The following is a 17,848-nucleotide window of genomic DNA, read 5'->3' on the forward strand; positions in this document are numbered from 1 at the left end:
GCCTGAAATTTGTGACAGTCGGACGGCCTGCCAAATGCCTTGGGCGTTTTTCCAGTCGTCCAATCGGCACCACCTCTACCCTCACCCTAGTGGTGTCCTGTTCCCGCCTGGTGCTCTCGGCAATGAACTTGACGCCCTCGAAGGCGCGGAACACCTCCGGACAGTAGCCGAAGTCGCATAAGCGCGTCTTGTGCCTGCCGAAGTCGCCACCCGACGGGCTGGGGTTGCCATGGACACGGCACGGCGTATTCAGGCCCAGCGCGTCCAGATCGGCCCTGAGGAAGCAGCACGCGTTAGAAAGGGCCACGTACTCCCGGCAGCAGCAGCACAGAACACACAGCCGCAGGGGCCAGCTCCGGTTGGCGGAGAGGCACAGGAGTCCTTTGAACTCATCAGGCATCACCACTTGTCGGCTTCGTATCTACGGCGTTGTGCGCACTGGTTTGAGGGTGATCTAGCGAGCCGTTTCGAGCTGTGTCTCCTTGCTCGCGGACCGCCGGCCACAGAGAGCAGTGTGCGCGCCCTTACCCTCTTGACACGCACCAGGGCCCGGCCGTCGTGTCGTCATTGTGCAGTGTCCACAGCCACGACTTACCGCTACGCGGGGAAGACGCAATGTTACCACCATGTGGACTTCACCCAGGTTGTTGCATGGGACTAAGGAGCGTGGTATTGCTAGAGTCATGGGGGAGCAGTGAGTACGTTGCCGGATCTGACACGGTGATTCCGTGAGGATACCATGGAACTAATTGCTTATAGAATGCAAATGACTTACCCTTGGATCGCGTCAAAATAACAGCTTCGCATCAGGTATATACGAAGTAGCTTCACACGATTATCCGCGAAAGCAAACGATAAAGACCCAGGTGTCATATTCGACCGCCAGATGTCTTTCAAACAGCACATTACACACTAGATGAGGCGCTGCTCGGGAACGTGGCTGGCTCTGGGTCACGCAAACCATGGCGTCTCATTCCAGGTTTTACCTGTGCGGACAAATGGATTTGGACTTGTGTCAACGTCAATTCCGACTGCGTTACTGTGCATGTGATGGCCGGTTGTCAGCTGACCAGGAAAATTAAAATATGTGAACTCCTGCACCCGGGCCTTCGCGCAATTGTAAACATCTCGCCATCCGTCCAGCACTGAAGCCTCTGGGCAGGGTGACCGCTGCTCTGATCCGGCAACACTGCGCTGTGACTATTCTACGTCGGTTGCTACCATAGTCGGAGTCTGTGACTGGTGCGTTGTAACCACATTCCCACGCAATCGTGACGGCAACCCCCGAAATAGCAGGGGCAGATGTAGGAAACACGCTATGTACAGCGCCCCGGGTTATACCATGAGCCACCGAATGTCATGCACACAGCCCGCCCCCCCCCCCCCCCCGCAAACTGATCCATTCTGCGTACGTGGGGAACGCATGTAACAACAGATCGTTTTAATGAGGATCTATATGGAATGCCTGACGCCAGGCCGCTGTGAGTCTGGCATGCACCAATGTGTGGCCATTTCACTGCGATACTGATGTGCCCGCTCAACCTGGGCATCCTCTTTCGGTTCAGTTATGGACCCAATTGACGGAAAATATGATAGCTACTCCGGCAATGGATACGTTCGATATGCAGCTATGATAAATTAATGTCTTTATTCATGGGACGTTTGCTTATATAAAATACCTGCTTATACAAATACATGCGCGCACCGACACCCACACCCACACCCACACCCACACCCACCTCCACCCCACACACGTACACACGTACGCATGCACTCACGCACGCACGCACACACGCACGCACGCACGCACGCACGCACGCACGTACGTACACACACACACACACACACACACACACACACACACACACACACACACACACACACACACACACACACACACATATATATATATATATATATATATATATATATATATATATATATATATATACACGGAATGAAGGAGATATGATCTTAAAACCAGTGGTGCTAGAAGCTCACCAAGTATATAAGCACGACAGAATCGAGAGCCTCTCCGTCCTATCGACTCTTGGATCCAGCTTTTCCAGAGCCACAATGCGTCCACGTCAATTCTGTACAATATTGACTTTCCGGTGACAATGACCGAAGACGTAAATCGGAGCCGAAGCTGTTATGAGAAAGCCTCGCCCTCGCTCTTCCTCTCCCTCCCAATCTCGTTCCTCCTCTCTGTCGCTCTCTCCCTTTCCATCAAGGTTTTTTCTCGCACTCTTTCCTCCATGGTCGGTCACTATACCTAACTGTTTCTGTGATCTGATGTCTGAATAACCAATTGCCTTGCACCAATAGCGTACTGGCAAAGCTTAGGCGACGCTTAACTCCGAAATATGGATGCTCATGAGATGCTATAATTAACACAACTCTTGGTTGGGAAAATTTTCTCTCGTCTCTCCGGCACGCGTGTTTAAATTTTCACTCCACGTTCCGTGTTCACTCTATAGTGGTACAAATGCGAGATCAGTCTGGGATCCAAAATCCCAACTGACTACACAACCAAGATACAAATTTTTACGCCAATGTTGAGCAATATCGACCGAATGCTGCTCGTTAACAGATACATTTGATGGCGAGGAACAGATAGCAGACCGGGAAGGGCAAGGTCATACACCTAATGACTTCGGTTACGTGAACAAGGTTATTGCAGCATCTAAGAGTCGAGCGACAAGTTCTAGGGTTGCGCATAGATTGGAAATGCTGATCAGAAAATAGATCGATTGACCGAAAGGGACACCCAAAATTTCGGTGGGTAGTCTCAGGCGAACAAATCTAACAAACTAAATCTGTCTGCGTCCAAAACGAACTTTTTTCTGCAGGCAAACACAAGGAAAAACGACTTGCAGAAAGCACTATAGAGCATATAAGATAGTGTCACTCCGTGGTGAGATCGGAAGCGTCCTTGGCTAGATCAACTCAAAACATGAATTAAGGGATGGAAGCTTTTAGGCTCTGAACCCCACATCTTCTGCGCGTTCTAAACGGAGAAAGCTGATCGTCGCCTCAATAACACGTCCTGGCGTCGACATTACCCGCGCGGATCAAATCGACGGCAATCTCGACGCAGCAAAACGTGTAGTAGAACAAGCTGCCATATGTGTGTAGTGGAACAAGCTGCCATATGGGTGTAGTGGAATAAGCTGCCATATGGGTGTAGTGGAACAAGCTGCCATATGGGTGTCAGAATCGCCCAGCTCACGTTAGGAAGCGGCGGTGCAGCAGTGTACAATTCTGTATTTGGCCCGTGCCCTTTGCACCCTCGCCTCCAATGTCTGCCACAGTACGGTCGTCTTCCCCACAGCATCATCCTTAGAGGAAGGGACATTGCGCTGCAGCGCGTCGGTTTCAGGTATAACATCTTTACCGGTTTGGCTCACATAGATAATCCATTTTTAGCGTCACAAGTAAAAAAGGATGCCGAGGTTCACTAATAACTCCGAAGAGGGCAGCACTACATTTGCATATACTGAATAATTTGGCATATGCCCAGTGTAGTCTTTCATATGGGCCAAGGGCAGAGATTCGCAGCACCGCTCTCGCCCCGCCGCAGGTTTTGTACGACCAAGGGCCTCGGCCAAATCCTCGCAGACGCTGACTCAGCTAATATGCAGCTTTCTACTTGTAGCAAACGGATACAAGTTTGACAATGCGTCTGCTTCGTTGGAGGAATGGCTGTCAGAGCGTTCAATGCCAGTGCAACCTATACCAAATTTCCAAGATTGGTAAACGATTTTTATTCAAGATGTCGCACAGACTCCCACAGATGAAAGCGGGGTGAGATGTATTAGTTTTTGCCTTGAGCTCTCTCATACCATGACTACTGAGCATAGCGCTAAAATTCATACATCTACAGATATCTATGACATGTACAGTGTTTTTTAAGCTTTGGAGACCACGTCTCCGTCTTTCATAAATGGCTTCCAAATGTCCTTCTTTCAAATGATTACGCCTACCCCGCCCTGCGGTAAGTTGCGTTACATGGTGGGGAGAGTTGTGTTTGTTTTTTGTATGGGCTGCCCTGCATTGCAAGCAAGCTGTCTTTGCTATTTTGTAACTCGTCACAATTGCGTCACGGCAAATATATTCCTTATTTAGTCGGTCAGTGTTTGTTTTACTACTACTGCCACCCTGGTTGCAGTTGACCAGGTAGGAATTATGATTTATATAGGTGCTGTAAATGTCGACTTGCATGGATAAGAATATATCACGGAAGTCGTGTCGTCAATCATGAAAAATTATCAGTCAAAGACATCATGTCGGCACATTTTGTCACTGGTACAACAAGCCTCATGTGCAGCTGGTATAACATGTACCGCCCGATGCCTTGAAAGAACATTTGCGACATCCCGAATTTCTTTGCTATCAAAGCGAAATGCTCCCGGGGCATATGAGGCACATGTACTTTCCCACCATCCATTATAGCGTTCAGAATAGTCTGGTTACGCCGTAAAACTTAAACACATATTTTCGCCGATTTATAGAGCTCTCAACATTGAGCAAAAAACAAGTTTGTTGCGCTCACTCAAAGACGTGTGCTTGTATGCAGCCAGAGGTGCATTGACAGATGAAGCGGGCTGCTGTGCGTCAGCTGAGTGCCTCAAGACTGTCAAACATCGCATGGATTTAGAGTAAATCACCTTGATACTCCCTGGATAAGATATTAGTCATCCCACAAGCCCCTACTAAAATCCCGGACAATGAGGAAGCCGTAATGATCTCTTTTGTCACCGATCGATGCAAAAACAAATTTTGGCAAAAGGGATTGCGCATCTCGGAAGACATTCCACTGGTAATTGCATAAAAAATCCCCCCACTCTGCGACAACAGCTAGAAGCCGCATAGAGATCTGATGTCTACTGGCTATTTTGTATAGGATTGTTCTGAGCAACAACCGGGAAACCTGTTGTTCTCGTGCATTATTACTGCGTGATGCGTTTGCGTTTGCGTTTTGCGTTTGTAGAAATGCTTCACAATTATCTAATTTCTCTTCTCTTAGCGATCTTTAGCTCCATTCACAATACTGTTTCCAATGATTACCACAGTTGACTAATTTGCTGTTTAAATTTTCCAGAACAAAGCAGGTGGGTAGGACGAATTAACACGCGCTCGGGTGGGGGTTAAATTGACCCCAAAGGTTTTTCCAGAATGGTTTTCGGACGGCGCAGCGTAGCCGTGCCAAATCTTGCAGAACTGTGGGCGATTGAATAGCGGATCGTTTGACATCACAAATTTGGATGTACCTTGTCCGGTCGCTGACCTATAGCAGGTCAAAGTCATGTCACGTTTTCAACGAAGCCAGTTTCTAGGGAATCGTCCAACCTGATACAACAACGGAGTGTTTGACGAAGCCATACATCTCTGAGATGCTTTCGTAGGCACCACAAATATTATATGGGCAAATTACGTTGACCTAAGGTCAGGTATGAAGGTCAGACCATGGTCACAACAAACCTGATTTATTGCTCTAGGGCTTGCTGTATGGGATAGCTTGTGGTGCTCACTGCGAATTTATTGACAGCAGGAGCCGCATTGTACATCTTCCGTTGACTTCTAGAGGTCAAAAAAGGTCACTGATCTAAGATGACCCGGGTCGACATTTTGTTTTAGGAACATACTGCCTAGCGTAATCTTTGTCGCTTATTCAAATGCAAAAATGCAAAACTCAGAGCAGTCTTGTATGATTTTGGTCACCATGGCATTCAAAAGGTAAAACAAGGTCACTGACCTCAAATGGGCTTTTGACCTTTTGCTAAGAAACGGTTGCCTCGGTTCTGGGGCACTTTGGAGACCAACCTGGAATTTGACCTAGTCTGAACTTATTTTCCTAAAGGTCATGACCTAGCAAGCTCAAACTTTCACCTAAGTGAGTTCACGTACAGGTCAAAACGCCCTCTTAATTTGGTGTCTCTAGCTATCTTAGTTCTCGAGATCTCAGTGGGGTCAACTTGACCCCCCCCCCCCGAACGAAGTGTATCTAGCCTGCCACCCGGGCGCGTGTTAAATCTACCGGCAAGGCCTCTATTACATAGCCTAGAGTTATGTTAATGCGTTCTACGCACGTGAAAGGTCATGTGAACAGCTTATGACGCATGTGGCCAGCGGTCCTTTTCATAATCACATCATGAGGCGCCTAGATTCCTACCACTGTAACATTTGCGCGTAATATTTATACTTTCGGAGCGGAAGGGAGCTTTGGATTGTCAACGCGGATTTCGCTCCACTCAATCTGCGGTATCTTAAGTTGTCTCAACCGTCATAACCTTTGAGGTCGGCCCCAGAACGGAAAACGCATCCCAGGGAATGCTATGCCATGGAGACGTATTGCCATCCGTAAGGTTGGCTGATCGCCGCAACTGCTTTGCGGTACTCAAGTATAGCAAAGCAACTGGAAAAGGCCGACGTCCATGTTGGAGCGGATAGGTATAGGGCACTAGTGCAACTAGACATTGACGAAAGGGGAAACAAATCATTTCAAAAGTAATTTTTCCGAACACATCACTACAAATCTTCTTGTTTTTTCCAACGCTTGCTGTGTAAACTAACTCCACTTCCTGTTGTCATAGATTTCGACCAAATGTTCGTAGCTCATGCTGGTTTACCCATACATGTTAAGCGTAGCTCCCAGCAGCCGGCTCTGCAATAAAATGTTTTATGTTAGCTTTTTTAAAGCTGCAAGGCTCCGCATCAGCTACTTTTACCAATTCGCAGAAAGCTAAAGCTTTAAAATACCACGCTGGAGCTGTAAACCTAAGGCTGTATTTAGAGTAAAATGAGTCCATGGCGTTGAAGTTCCCCTCTTTTGCACTTTACCATTATTGCTAAAGGGTCTTTCATTGGTCCAGATTAGAGCATTAGCGGTTTATGTAGTAGCTATGATAGAAACAGCCGTGGTTGAAAGTCGGCTAAGGCAACAGGTGTAGGAGCTTTCACGCTGAACTTACCATTTAAGAGTTTTCCGACGAATGGATTGCATCTTGTAAAGATAAATATCGAGGCTATGACGGTTATCTCTAACTGACGGTCTGGTTGTCGCTTACCCAGTACTTTCTCCCAAAGTGAGGCTATTTTGGGTTTATTCTTTTTCTAAACCAAGGTAGCATTAACTCATCAGTAATGACGGCGATGAGTACGGTTTTAACATTGATACATTAGCCCTTAGCGCTGAAATAATGCATGCATGGTCGATGTTTTGCATTCATAGCTGAATTGGGCATGCCATTATGATTAATCCATTATCAACCGATATCCACTGGAGTAAATGCCCGTGATAAGTGGCCGTTGTGTTTTGCTAGACCAGCTCAATCACCATCACGTTTTCAACAAACATAACATACTATGGGCGCCACAAAGGGCTCTAAAACTTTAACCTTCATTTTCAGGAGACATTAAATTCAAACAGCACCACAAAACCAATGATGCTAGCAGCGGTTGCATTTATAACTATTACAAAAACATCCCACCGGGTCGCTTAAAGCAATTCAGGAATCATTGGTACCACCCTAATGTAATATGATGAATAGCCCACACTGACACCAAACATTAATTTTGTTTTAATTTTAACCTTTGGTTCAAGCCATTAATAAGATATAGACATGGTATCCCAGAGACTTATCTTGCAAACTGATTGCCAAGGGAAATGACACGTCTTGCACTCCCAAACACTTCAAGACGAGCCAGCCTTTTCTACAAGTATGACGCCTTTTCTACGCTGCGCCGCTGAACTCATGTTTTGTGGCTTGTCAAGGAAAAAAGAGCACTTTCTACAAAAAAATCTGCGAATATACATACCCATCACATACATACACACAAGATATCATTAAACATAAGTACTGATACGTGTTATATATAACTTATATGGGTTTACTGGAAACACCCTCTGAACTCTGAAGGGGACATTTTCAAGCCAACGTGGCGTTTTTAACGCGTTGAGGGCGCTGTATCATTCTTTAGGGACGTATTTCCAGGTTTAGAGCCTCTTTAGGGCGGAGGGTTCTAGCTTTCAGCACACCCACGGTCTCCTTTTTTAGACCCAAACACCACGCCTTTAGGTCTGGGCGGCGATCTGTCTGTACTGAACGGCGCATTTTTACTGCATAATTTGGCAACCGCTTTTAGCCATCATTAAACAATTAAGTGGCGTGCACTGAACATTCGAACGGAAGGTGAGACTTCTCCCGTAACGGCATACTCCTAGATCCCCCGTTGACACAGAAACGGCTCATGTACATAGGCATATTATTAATCGTGTGTGCTTGATTCAAAGCTGCTGTTTGCCGCTTGGTTCTACCAACAACAAAAAAATACATGGCCTTGCAAAGCATGTTTTACTCCACTTCAGACCTGTCCTAATGCGTTCCAAATATGTGGAATTAATGTACGTCTAAGGCAAGTTTACGCCCTGACAGCCATGTGGAGCACCAGGATAACGTAATCGGCCCGTATATTTGGTAATGTTTAGACGTCAGATTGACCTCCGCCACACGGAGCTCCAGCTAATTTGTTGCACGAAAAAAGGTCAACATACCCCTGTGAGAATCATTACTTTATAAATCAAGAGCTTGTGCTCACTCAAGGAGATCTGTGTATACAACAGTGTACGCTTCCGGTATGACTTCCATTAAGTTCCACCCGCCCGGAGCTTCGGGTCTCCGGATCCGGATCCGAGTGAGTCCCACCCGCCCGGATCCCACTTGCCTTCTCCACCCGCCTATTCCTTCTTACACTCACCACCAGGCAAAGCCCTTCTGCTGGCTACCACCGTGCACGAACTTTAACAACTTGCCTTTAACTATTAACTTAATTAGCTTCATTACCCCATAACTTCATTAAACGTCATGCCTGTCAAGTCGGAAACAACAACTTCCTCCAACTGCACAAAGCTAACATGTCTAATCCCGACCCAAGCCGTACCCACCTCATCACGGGAACTCGGCACGTTGCTGCTATTGGAACTCGAAAACCAGCCGATACAAAAACAGAACAATGGGCATCTACCCTGATGCTCGTGCAGTTATGGCTCGGAAGACTAATTCCAGCACAACGTTGCCACCGCTCTAACCCCACCTAAACCGGAGTTTGGCGGCTTGTCCTACCCCAACGCTATTAAACTCGGAGATAGGAGGCTTGTTCTTAGTGCTCTACCTATCTCAGCACCCCGACCACATCCCTGTCGCACACAGGGGCCCGGCTTCCTCCCAGGCGGTCCTCAGGGACACAGTCTACCTCTCGGACCGTCCCAGAGACAAGGCCACCTCCCTGAAGCACTCAAGGAACTGGCATCTCTTGGAACTGTACCCAGGGGCTGGGTCATCTCCCACAACGTCCCAGGGACCTAGCCTTCTCCTGGGCCATCCCATGGACTTGGCCTTCTCCCGGGCCGTTTATGGACTTCCAAGGCCGTCCCAAGGGACCAGGACAACGTCCCTGGTTGTTTCCAGGGTCCCAGCCACCACCTGGGCGGTGCCACGGTACCAGTTGCCCGGAAACCTCCTGATCCTTCCCCGGGGGGCAGGCCTCCTTCCAAGCTCCTCAAGGACCAGGCCTCCCCAATGCCTCTACCAAGGACCAGGCCTCCTCACGGGCCAATTCCAGGGACCCAGCCACCCCGGGCCGTCCAAGGAACCTGGCAGCCTCTCGAGTCTTTCCCATGGACCCAGACACTTTCCGGACAGTTCAAGTGACCTGGAAACCTCTCCAGCCTTCCCCAGGGACCAGACCTCCTCCCAAGCCACCCTGCGGACCCGGCAGTCTCCCGAGCCTTCCCGGGCCTAGCAGTCTCTCGAGCCTTCCCCAGGGACCAGACCTCCTCCCGGGTCGCCCCAGGGACCTGGCAACCTCCCGGGTCGCCGGGTCGCGCTCGATGTCGCGCTGAATACCCGACGGCGGGACGATTAGCCAGCGGCCAGGCGGCAGGCGCCGCTGCATTGTCGGCCTTTGTGCCGGCGGCCGCCGACTGAATACGTATGGCCGGTGACGGACAAAGCGCCGCTCGACCCGACGTCTAACTGGCGGCCGCCGGGCCCGCGCCGATGAAACGCCGCCGTCCGGTGCTTGATTTGCATCGCGAGGCGCGCCGCGCCGCGCGGAGAGGCTGGTACCGGGCTGCCAGGTCCGGGCACCGGCGTCGACGCGGCGCGTCCGCTCGTTAGTCGCGGCATGTAACGACAGACGATTGTGCCCTGATGGCCGCCCGTTCGGCGTAATCTGGCAGGGCCGTGTTCAGACCGGGTCGATCAGCTCCGGCTGAGGTTTTTCATTAAAGTCGGCGTGGCCGGCTTTGATCTGGGTCGGCGGAGGCAGGGAAGACGCGAGGCGTTCCTGAGTCCGGCGGTGTCCGGAACTTGGGTCGGCACCACGGGCCACTTACCACCCACCGGCTCACATCGCGCACTGACCTTGGTGTGGGGTCATTCACTGCCATTAGTGTTGTACCACTCGCTGACCTGGTCTCCCGTGCAATTACTACAGCACCGACAAAACGATCCTTATTGAAAAATTGAGCTCTTATATAAAAAATGGAGATTTGGGTTATTGCTGACCTGGGTCTAACTTCATCAGTCTCTTAGGAGATGAAGTATTTCCCCTGGTTGTGTCTGCGGTAGCTCACGTGAGACTTCATCTCCTTATATCGGAGCGTGACATACCACAAACTGGGGTGCGCCCGATACCGGTTCTGGCGGGGCAGCTTTCTTCCGCCATAAACGGGACCCATGACCTGACTGACCTGGGCGTGAGGTCACTGACGGTGGAAGACGGCGGGTAGCAGAGGCCGTGATCCTTGAACGGCTCACTGTGGAAGCCAGTGGTGCCGGCGTGGGTGTCCTTGTACAGCTGAGAAGCCGCCTCTCGCACCTCCAGGCCGTTACAGGTACGGATCAGCACTCTGGCGACACGGGACAGGGTCTGAGAAACTCCAGCCGTTACAGGTACGGATCAGTGCTCTAGTTATACGGGACAGGGTCTGCAAAACTCCAGCCGTTACAGGTACGGATGAGTGCTCTGTTTATACAGGACAGGTTCTGCGAAACTCCAGCCGTTACAGATACAGATCAGTGCTCTAGTTATACGGGACAGGGTCTGAGAAACACTAGCCATTACAGGTACGGATCCGCACCCTGGCGACACGGGACAGGGCCTGAAAAACTCCAGCAATTACAGGTACGGATCATTACTCTCGGTGACACGGGACAGGGTCTGAAAATATCCAGCCGTTACAGGCAGGGATCAGAATTCTGGTGACACGGGACAGGGTCTGAGAAACTTTAGCAGTTACAGGTAGGGATCAGCACTCTGTTGTCACGGGACAGGGTCTGAAAAAAACTCCAGCCGTTACAGGTACGGATCAGTACTCTGGTGACACATTACAGGGTGAGAGGAACTTCAGGCGTGACAGGTTCAGTTCAGCGCTCTTGTAAAGTAAGACACGGTCAGAGGAACTCTAGCAGTTACACTCTAGTCATATGGAAAGGGCCAGCGATCTTCAGCACGACGGCAATCCATGCTGCAGTGACGTCTTTTGAAAACCCAAGCAATCAACAGTTTGCTGAACACAATACATGGGCTGAATTAACTACTAATCTGAAACCATAGCGACCAAAACGAAATGCCTTTGATATTGCAATTTATGTAGCACTTTAAATTATAATGAAGTTGTGAGCGAAACTGAAATCTAAACGTTTTATGCTTCAGGCTGGAAAGTTAAAGTGTGCATCACATGATCATGCACACACACACACACACACACACACACACACACACACACACACACACACACACACACACACACACACACACACCACACACACACACACACACACACACACACACACACACACACACACACACACACACACACACACACACACACACACACACGCACGCACGCACGCACGCACGCACGCACGCACGCACGCACGCACGCACGCACGCACGCACACACACACACACACACACACACACACACACACACACACACACACACACACACACACACACACACACACACACACACACACACACACACACACACACACACACACACACACACACACACACACACACACACACACACACACACACACACAGGCCGCAAGTTGGCGGGGACTTTGTGGCTAGATGCTCGTCGCATATCGCGTTTGAATGGCGGAAATGCTTCTTTTTTTGACGAACGAGGAGTCTAGAGGAGAGCCGGAGCTTTGTTTAAAACACGAGCCTGAGTGGCCGGTTGAATACCTTTCATTCGGATGGGGGGTAAATTTACACCCACCCTAAGATCTCACGAACTAACATAGCCAGAGACACCACACCGACAACGTGTGTTGTTCCGCGTGTAACCTCACTTGCGTCGAAATTTGAGGTTCCTTGGTCCTGACCTGCGGGTCGAGTAAGGTCAAACAAAGTCAAACTTCAGACTGGTATCTAAAGTGCTGCAGCCCTTCTCACACAACGACCTTCCGACTAGATGCCTGTTCTAAGCAAAAGGCCACTGTTTCTCCTTGAACGCCAGTGACCTTGTTTAACCTTTCAAAGGTCATGGTGACTAAAAGCATACAAAACTGCTTTGATTTTGCACTTGAATAGGATAAACGTCAAGAATCACGCTAGGCAACATGTTCCAAAATATGTAATACTTACCTAGGCCATTTTAGGTCAATGTCCATTATGACCTTAAAGAAGCCAACAGAAGATGTTTATTTCGGTCCCTGTTCTCAATCAATTCAAGATAAGCACCAGAAACAACTACCTCATACAGCATGTTCTTGAATAAAAAACAGGCCTGACTTTGATTTCGACCTGACATTCATGCCTGACCCTAGGTCAATTACATTTGTTAGTTCAATTGTTGTGTTGCTTTAGAAACTTTTCCAGAGATGCATGGTTTCGTCTAACACTCCGTTTTCGTATCAGATTGAACGATTCCCTTGAACTGACTCCGCTGAATGCATGTCCTGACTTTGGCTTACGGTAGGTCAGCGACTCAACAAGGTACATCTAATTTTTTGGCACCAAACGATCCGCAATTACATTGCCACATCTATGCAAAATTTGGAATTCAGAATTCGGAAATTTCTGGATTCATTCTGGAAAAACTTCAGGGATTAAAGCGACCTCCGAGGGCGTGTTGAACCATGCTGGCGCAACAACTAAAATAACGCAAATCAACCTTATGTTTTTAGGAGCATACTGCCTAGCATAATCTTTGTCGCTTATTCAGATGCAAAACGTAAAGCAGTTTTGTATTTTTTTGGTCTCCATGACCTCTGAGAGGTCATACAAGGTCAATCATCCTAAATAAATGTGAACTATCTCTTAAAACACATATCTACGTTCCGCGGGCACTTTGAACACCAACGTGCAATTTTGATCTTGTTTGATCTTATTTGACCCAAAGGTCATGGCCTAGAAACCTCGGGCTTTGACCCCAGTTAGTTCACGTACAGGCCAACACACCCCGTGAATTTGGTGACTCTAGCTCTCTGAGTTTGTAAGATCTCAGGGGGTGAAATTGACCCCCACCGAAGGAAGGGCATCCAACCGGCCGGCCGCACGCTTGTTGCCCTTGGACGCCTGCCAGGTGACCTTTGCACATTACCCCCGTCAGGCAAAGCCTGCGCATCGAGCCCAGGCGACGTGGAACAACACATCACCGACTGCACTGAACGCCAATGCTGTTTTCTTCCGGTTGACCTAATTTTTGCACTTGAGAAGTCTTTATAAAAAGCATGCCGGCGACGTGGTCGGAGTGAAGGATCCCATTACGCTATTGGAACTTTCATAATGTTCATACATTATATGTTTAACCCGACATTTTGTGGGATGAGGTGGGAAGGAAATGAAACATGTTGGTGAAACACTCTTAGCCATTCTATATATAAAAGGAATGCTCTCTTCCCGCTGGATGTTGGGAATTGGCTGATCTTCAAAACATGACATCTTATTTTCAGACCAGATTCCCATCAAGATATCAGTGAATAAGCACCACCGACTTAGCCGCCTAAGTCAGAGGGCCAGCTATCTTTACCCGTAAGCGCGGGCAGCCAGATAGCCCCCGAAGTATGCCAAGCACCTTTGCAATTAATGGACTTAGACTCCAAGGTACAAAAGACCAGGTCTTGCGCGATTACGAATCCTTCGCTTATGCAAGTGAAATGTTTCGTTGCTATGGCTGCTTTCCCGCACGAATACTACACATTTTTAACCTTTCAAATGCTGCGAAGTTTTGTACACAAATGCTAGTTGTTGAGTGAAGAAGTCTGAAGAGCTCGCACACCATTCATTCACACAAAGTGTTTTAGAGAGCTCCAAACTATTGGTTGTAAGTAAAGCATTCGTGGGATTGCAGAAAGACCTCTTGTGATTGCCCCGCCCCCACCCGTCCGTTTCTAACACAATACATGTGTTAACAACATTAACATACACATTACAACACCACTGAATCATGAAGAACTTATCGCGATTTTCACAAAAATTTCAACGGGTTTAAAAATATATCATGCAGTAGCAGTCGGCGAAGAACGCCCAAGACCTGCGTTAGGTAGTGCCAGCACCCGTGTCGCCTGTCACCGACCTGTGCCGGCCGTTGGTGACGACTCATGACCAGCGTCAGTTGGTGCCAGCAGCTGCGCCCTGTCTCACCGACCTGTGCCGGCCGGTGAGGACGGCTCATGACCTGCGTCAGGCAGTGCCAGCACCTGTGCCACCTCTCACCGACCTGTGCCGGCCGTTGGTGACTGCTCGTGACCTGCGTCAGATGGTGCCAGCAGCTGTGCGCGGTCACACCGACCTGTGCCGGTCGTAGGTGCTGTACTGGGGGCGACGCATCACCAGCAACCGGGGCAGGATATGGATGAACACCCGCCGCACCCACGGCGCCATCGAGTGGGTCTGCGGCGACCGGAAGTGAATGTTGAGCACTACCACCGTCACGCATATGCTGAAACATGGCGGCAAGAGGGCCGCTGGTTAGAGCGGTGTAATCACGGCCGTGATCAAAACGACGTGCAAGCGGAGTCATAACAGAGGTCGGCGGACCGTCCGGACAGGATTTAGCAGCTCTGGCCGGACGCGTCGTTTATCCCTGGTTTAGCAGCTCTGGCCGGACGCATCGTTTATCCCTGAAGCTAGACCGGCTTTGTCATCCTGATTTTTCATCTACCCCATCTTGCAGCATTCAGGTCATGTATAAGCCTGAAGTCTGGCTTAGTTTGCTTCAAAATGGCATGGGCCAAATGTCTGCAAATTAAAGTTACAACTTGACTGTCGCGGTCTGCGCAAATGCCTGGACTGATTTTCTGGAAGCAACGTCTTTGGTCCAACTGTGAATATTGGACTCGAAAGCAAACAGCGGGATGAGAGCTGACTCCATAAGGTCTATTGGACTGACCTGAATACATAGGCTGGACTGTAAATTCTGTTTACAAGCACATGAGCGAACTAGATCATGTTACTATTTTTCAGTTCAACTGAGACCAATTCATGAATATGAAGTTGAGAATACGATGCCACCCTTTTCTACTTGTTATGATACAATGAACTTTGCTCTGAATGGTCAGCTAAACGTTACGCCCACGGCGCCGTGGTGATGAGAGGATGAACTCTGTGACGCAAAGCTGTGACGTTAAAGCACGACGTCGTGGTTTTGCACATAGGACGTTACGAGCCGTATTCCGCTCGGAGCATAAGACGTTCAAGATTATGGTGCGTAGGCCACGAGCAGTGTGAGCGGCTGACACTCAGCCAATGTTTTCAGAATATACATCCATTTTACCCGCCGCGAGTCAACTTAAATAACGGGATCAAGTGCATAAATATTAATGACGTATTTCTGGTGATAGATGCCTTTTCGAGAAATCGGGAGGCGTTGTTTCATTTTCATCTCGCGCCTGGGACTCGTGCACTGGCCAACAATGCAGCGATGGAAGAGGGAAGTCCATGACTGGCTAAATCAGGTCACAAAACGTCTTATCGATCCAGTTTTTGGACATCAAGTACGGAACGAGATGATGCAGCTATATAAAGGCATCCAGTGCCAGTGTGAACTGTACACACATAACCTCAATCCGCAGTTCATGGCAAAGAACATCATAACTTGGCCGTTACCGACACGTTCAGTATCATGTCTCAATCGCAATTAATTACTTCATCACCAAGCTTCCACTAGTCCACGCATAGTCCACGTATATTCGCCGTCAACTGAACAAGAACTGCAACATAGATAAGACAGTAGTAATAGCCTTATTCCCGGGAGAAAAAAAGACAGGAAAATGGAGGTATGAATTGATTGACTTCTCGACAGCATGCCTCTATCGAAACAACAGCAAAAGTCCGGAAGACGACTTCTGCTATTGTTTCGATCAAGGCATGTGTCGAAATATCAACCTATTTCTATCTCCATTCTCTTGCTCTTCCCCCAGGATTAATATTTCTCCAGGAATAGCATTCTCTTGTTTTTTTCTCCGCGCTCGGCAGCTTACGTAATTTAGAACTGTTACGTGTTCATCATCAAATTCCTGCCGACTTTGACGCAACCGGTGCCCGCGTGAAATCGACATAGCATACCCACTACCGTGCGAAACATGGCTTGATCAATACGAGCGTGGTATGTACCTCAACGTGTCAAGTATCATCGTGAAGAGGACGAACTTGCCGAGCAGGGGCACCACCAGCGAAGTCGGTGGGATGATCTCGGCGAGCAGAAGGAAGAACACAGTGAGCGACAGCAAGATGCTGATGGACAAGCTGACCTGGCGACAAACAGGGATGGGGCGATCAGGAGCACGCGGGCACGCAAAGAGTTCATGTACATGGTTACCATAACGGGATGGTTTGCGTGCGTGCGTGCGTGCGTGCGTGCGTGCGTGCGAGCGTGCGTGTGTGTGCGTGCATGCGTGCGTGCGTGCGTGCGTGTGTGCGTGCGTGCGTGCGCGCGTGCGTGCGTGCGTACGTACGTGCGCGTATGTATGTGTGTATATGTGATTATCGTGGTGTAGCTTTTTGTCCATTATGCCGAGCGCCAAAAAAGTACCACACCAAAGTACCACACAAGGGATTACAAAGCTTAAGAATATAATCTCATCTATTCTATGGTTGCATTTAACATTAATACATGCCTTTTTGATATTACATAATTCAGCCTCCTACACGAGGCACTTATAAAAGCCCAACCATCATGCTTGTGCAATTACATCCAACTTGCCTTTCTTTCAATCCTATCGTTTGCACACATCAAGCTGTGATCTGATGTATGCATTTATAATTTCACCTTTAAATGAAAGCCTTATGGACAAAAACAAATGTGGTGAATTTTGCTGGACCCACGGTAATCTGAACATCGCCCAGCATCCGTTCCGTGACCGAGTGTTTCGTGCGGTCCAGCACTATGGCGGCGCTTTAAACTGAAACCCGCGATAAGGGCGAGGATACGTGAACGAACTAAAAACCAAACTCGCGCGGGTCAACAAACACACCTTCTCTCCACTATCCGACGGGAGGTAGAAAACCAGCACCGTCAAGAAGGAGATGCCCATACAGGGGATGATGAGGTTGACTGTGTAGAACAGCGTCTTCCTCCGCATGGTGATGTTGAACGTGATGTCCAAGTAGGGCTCGTTACAGCACGTATAAAACTTTTCGTGTCTGCAACAAAAGCAGAATTGACAATGACTGTGCTGCAACTGCGGCGCAACTCGTGCAGTCACAATTTACAAACTGTCCACCTATTTTCTACGTGAAATGTTGGTTTGGCCAACTGCTTTTCGGACATTCCATTGATGCCATCATGCTAGTATGACGCACACTAGGCCGACATTTGTATTAG

At 48.8% G+C, this 17,848-nt stretch overlaps 1 protein-coding gene across 3 annotated transcripts in view; it reads right to left on the bottom strand.

The window, feature by feature from the left end:
• The window catches only part of LOC119099467 (acetylcholine receptor subunit alpha-like), a 135,513-nt gene that overhangs the window by 6,881 nt on the left and 110,784 nt on the right, over positions 1 to 17,848 (bottom strand). For all 3 annotated transcript variants that reach the window (XR_005094376.1, XM_037222622.1, XM_037222620.1), the window contains 5 exons: positions 17,499 to 17,667; positions 16,639 to 16,775; positions 14,816 to 14,965; positions 10,757 to 10,915; positions 86 to 275 (listed from right to left, as the gene is read on the bottom strand). Coding sequence is in view for 2 of the 3 variants with exons in the window: in XM_037222622.1 (XP_037078517.1) it covers positions 86 to 275; positions 10,757 to 10,915; positions 14,816 to 14,965; positions 16,639 to 16,775; positions 17,499 to 17,667 (805 nt within the window). In the remaining variant the exon portion in view is untranslated. The remainder of the gene's footprint in view (positions 1 to 85; positions 276 to 10,756; positions 10,916 to 14,815; positions 14,966 to 16,638; positions 16,776 to 17,498; positions 17,668 to 17,848) is intronic.

Source organism: Pollicipes pollicipes, unplaced genomic scaffold (assembly GCF_011947565.3).
Source record: "Pollicipes pollicipes isolate AB1234 unplaced genomic scaffold, Ppol_2.1 Scaffold_4740;HRSCAF=5597_pilon_pilon_pilon, whole genome shotgun sequence".
Lineage (NCBI taxonomy): Eukaryota > Metazoa > Arthropoda > Thecostraca > Pollicipedomorpha > Pollicipedidae > Pollicipes > Pollicipes pollicipes.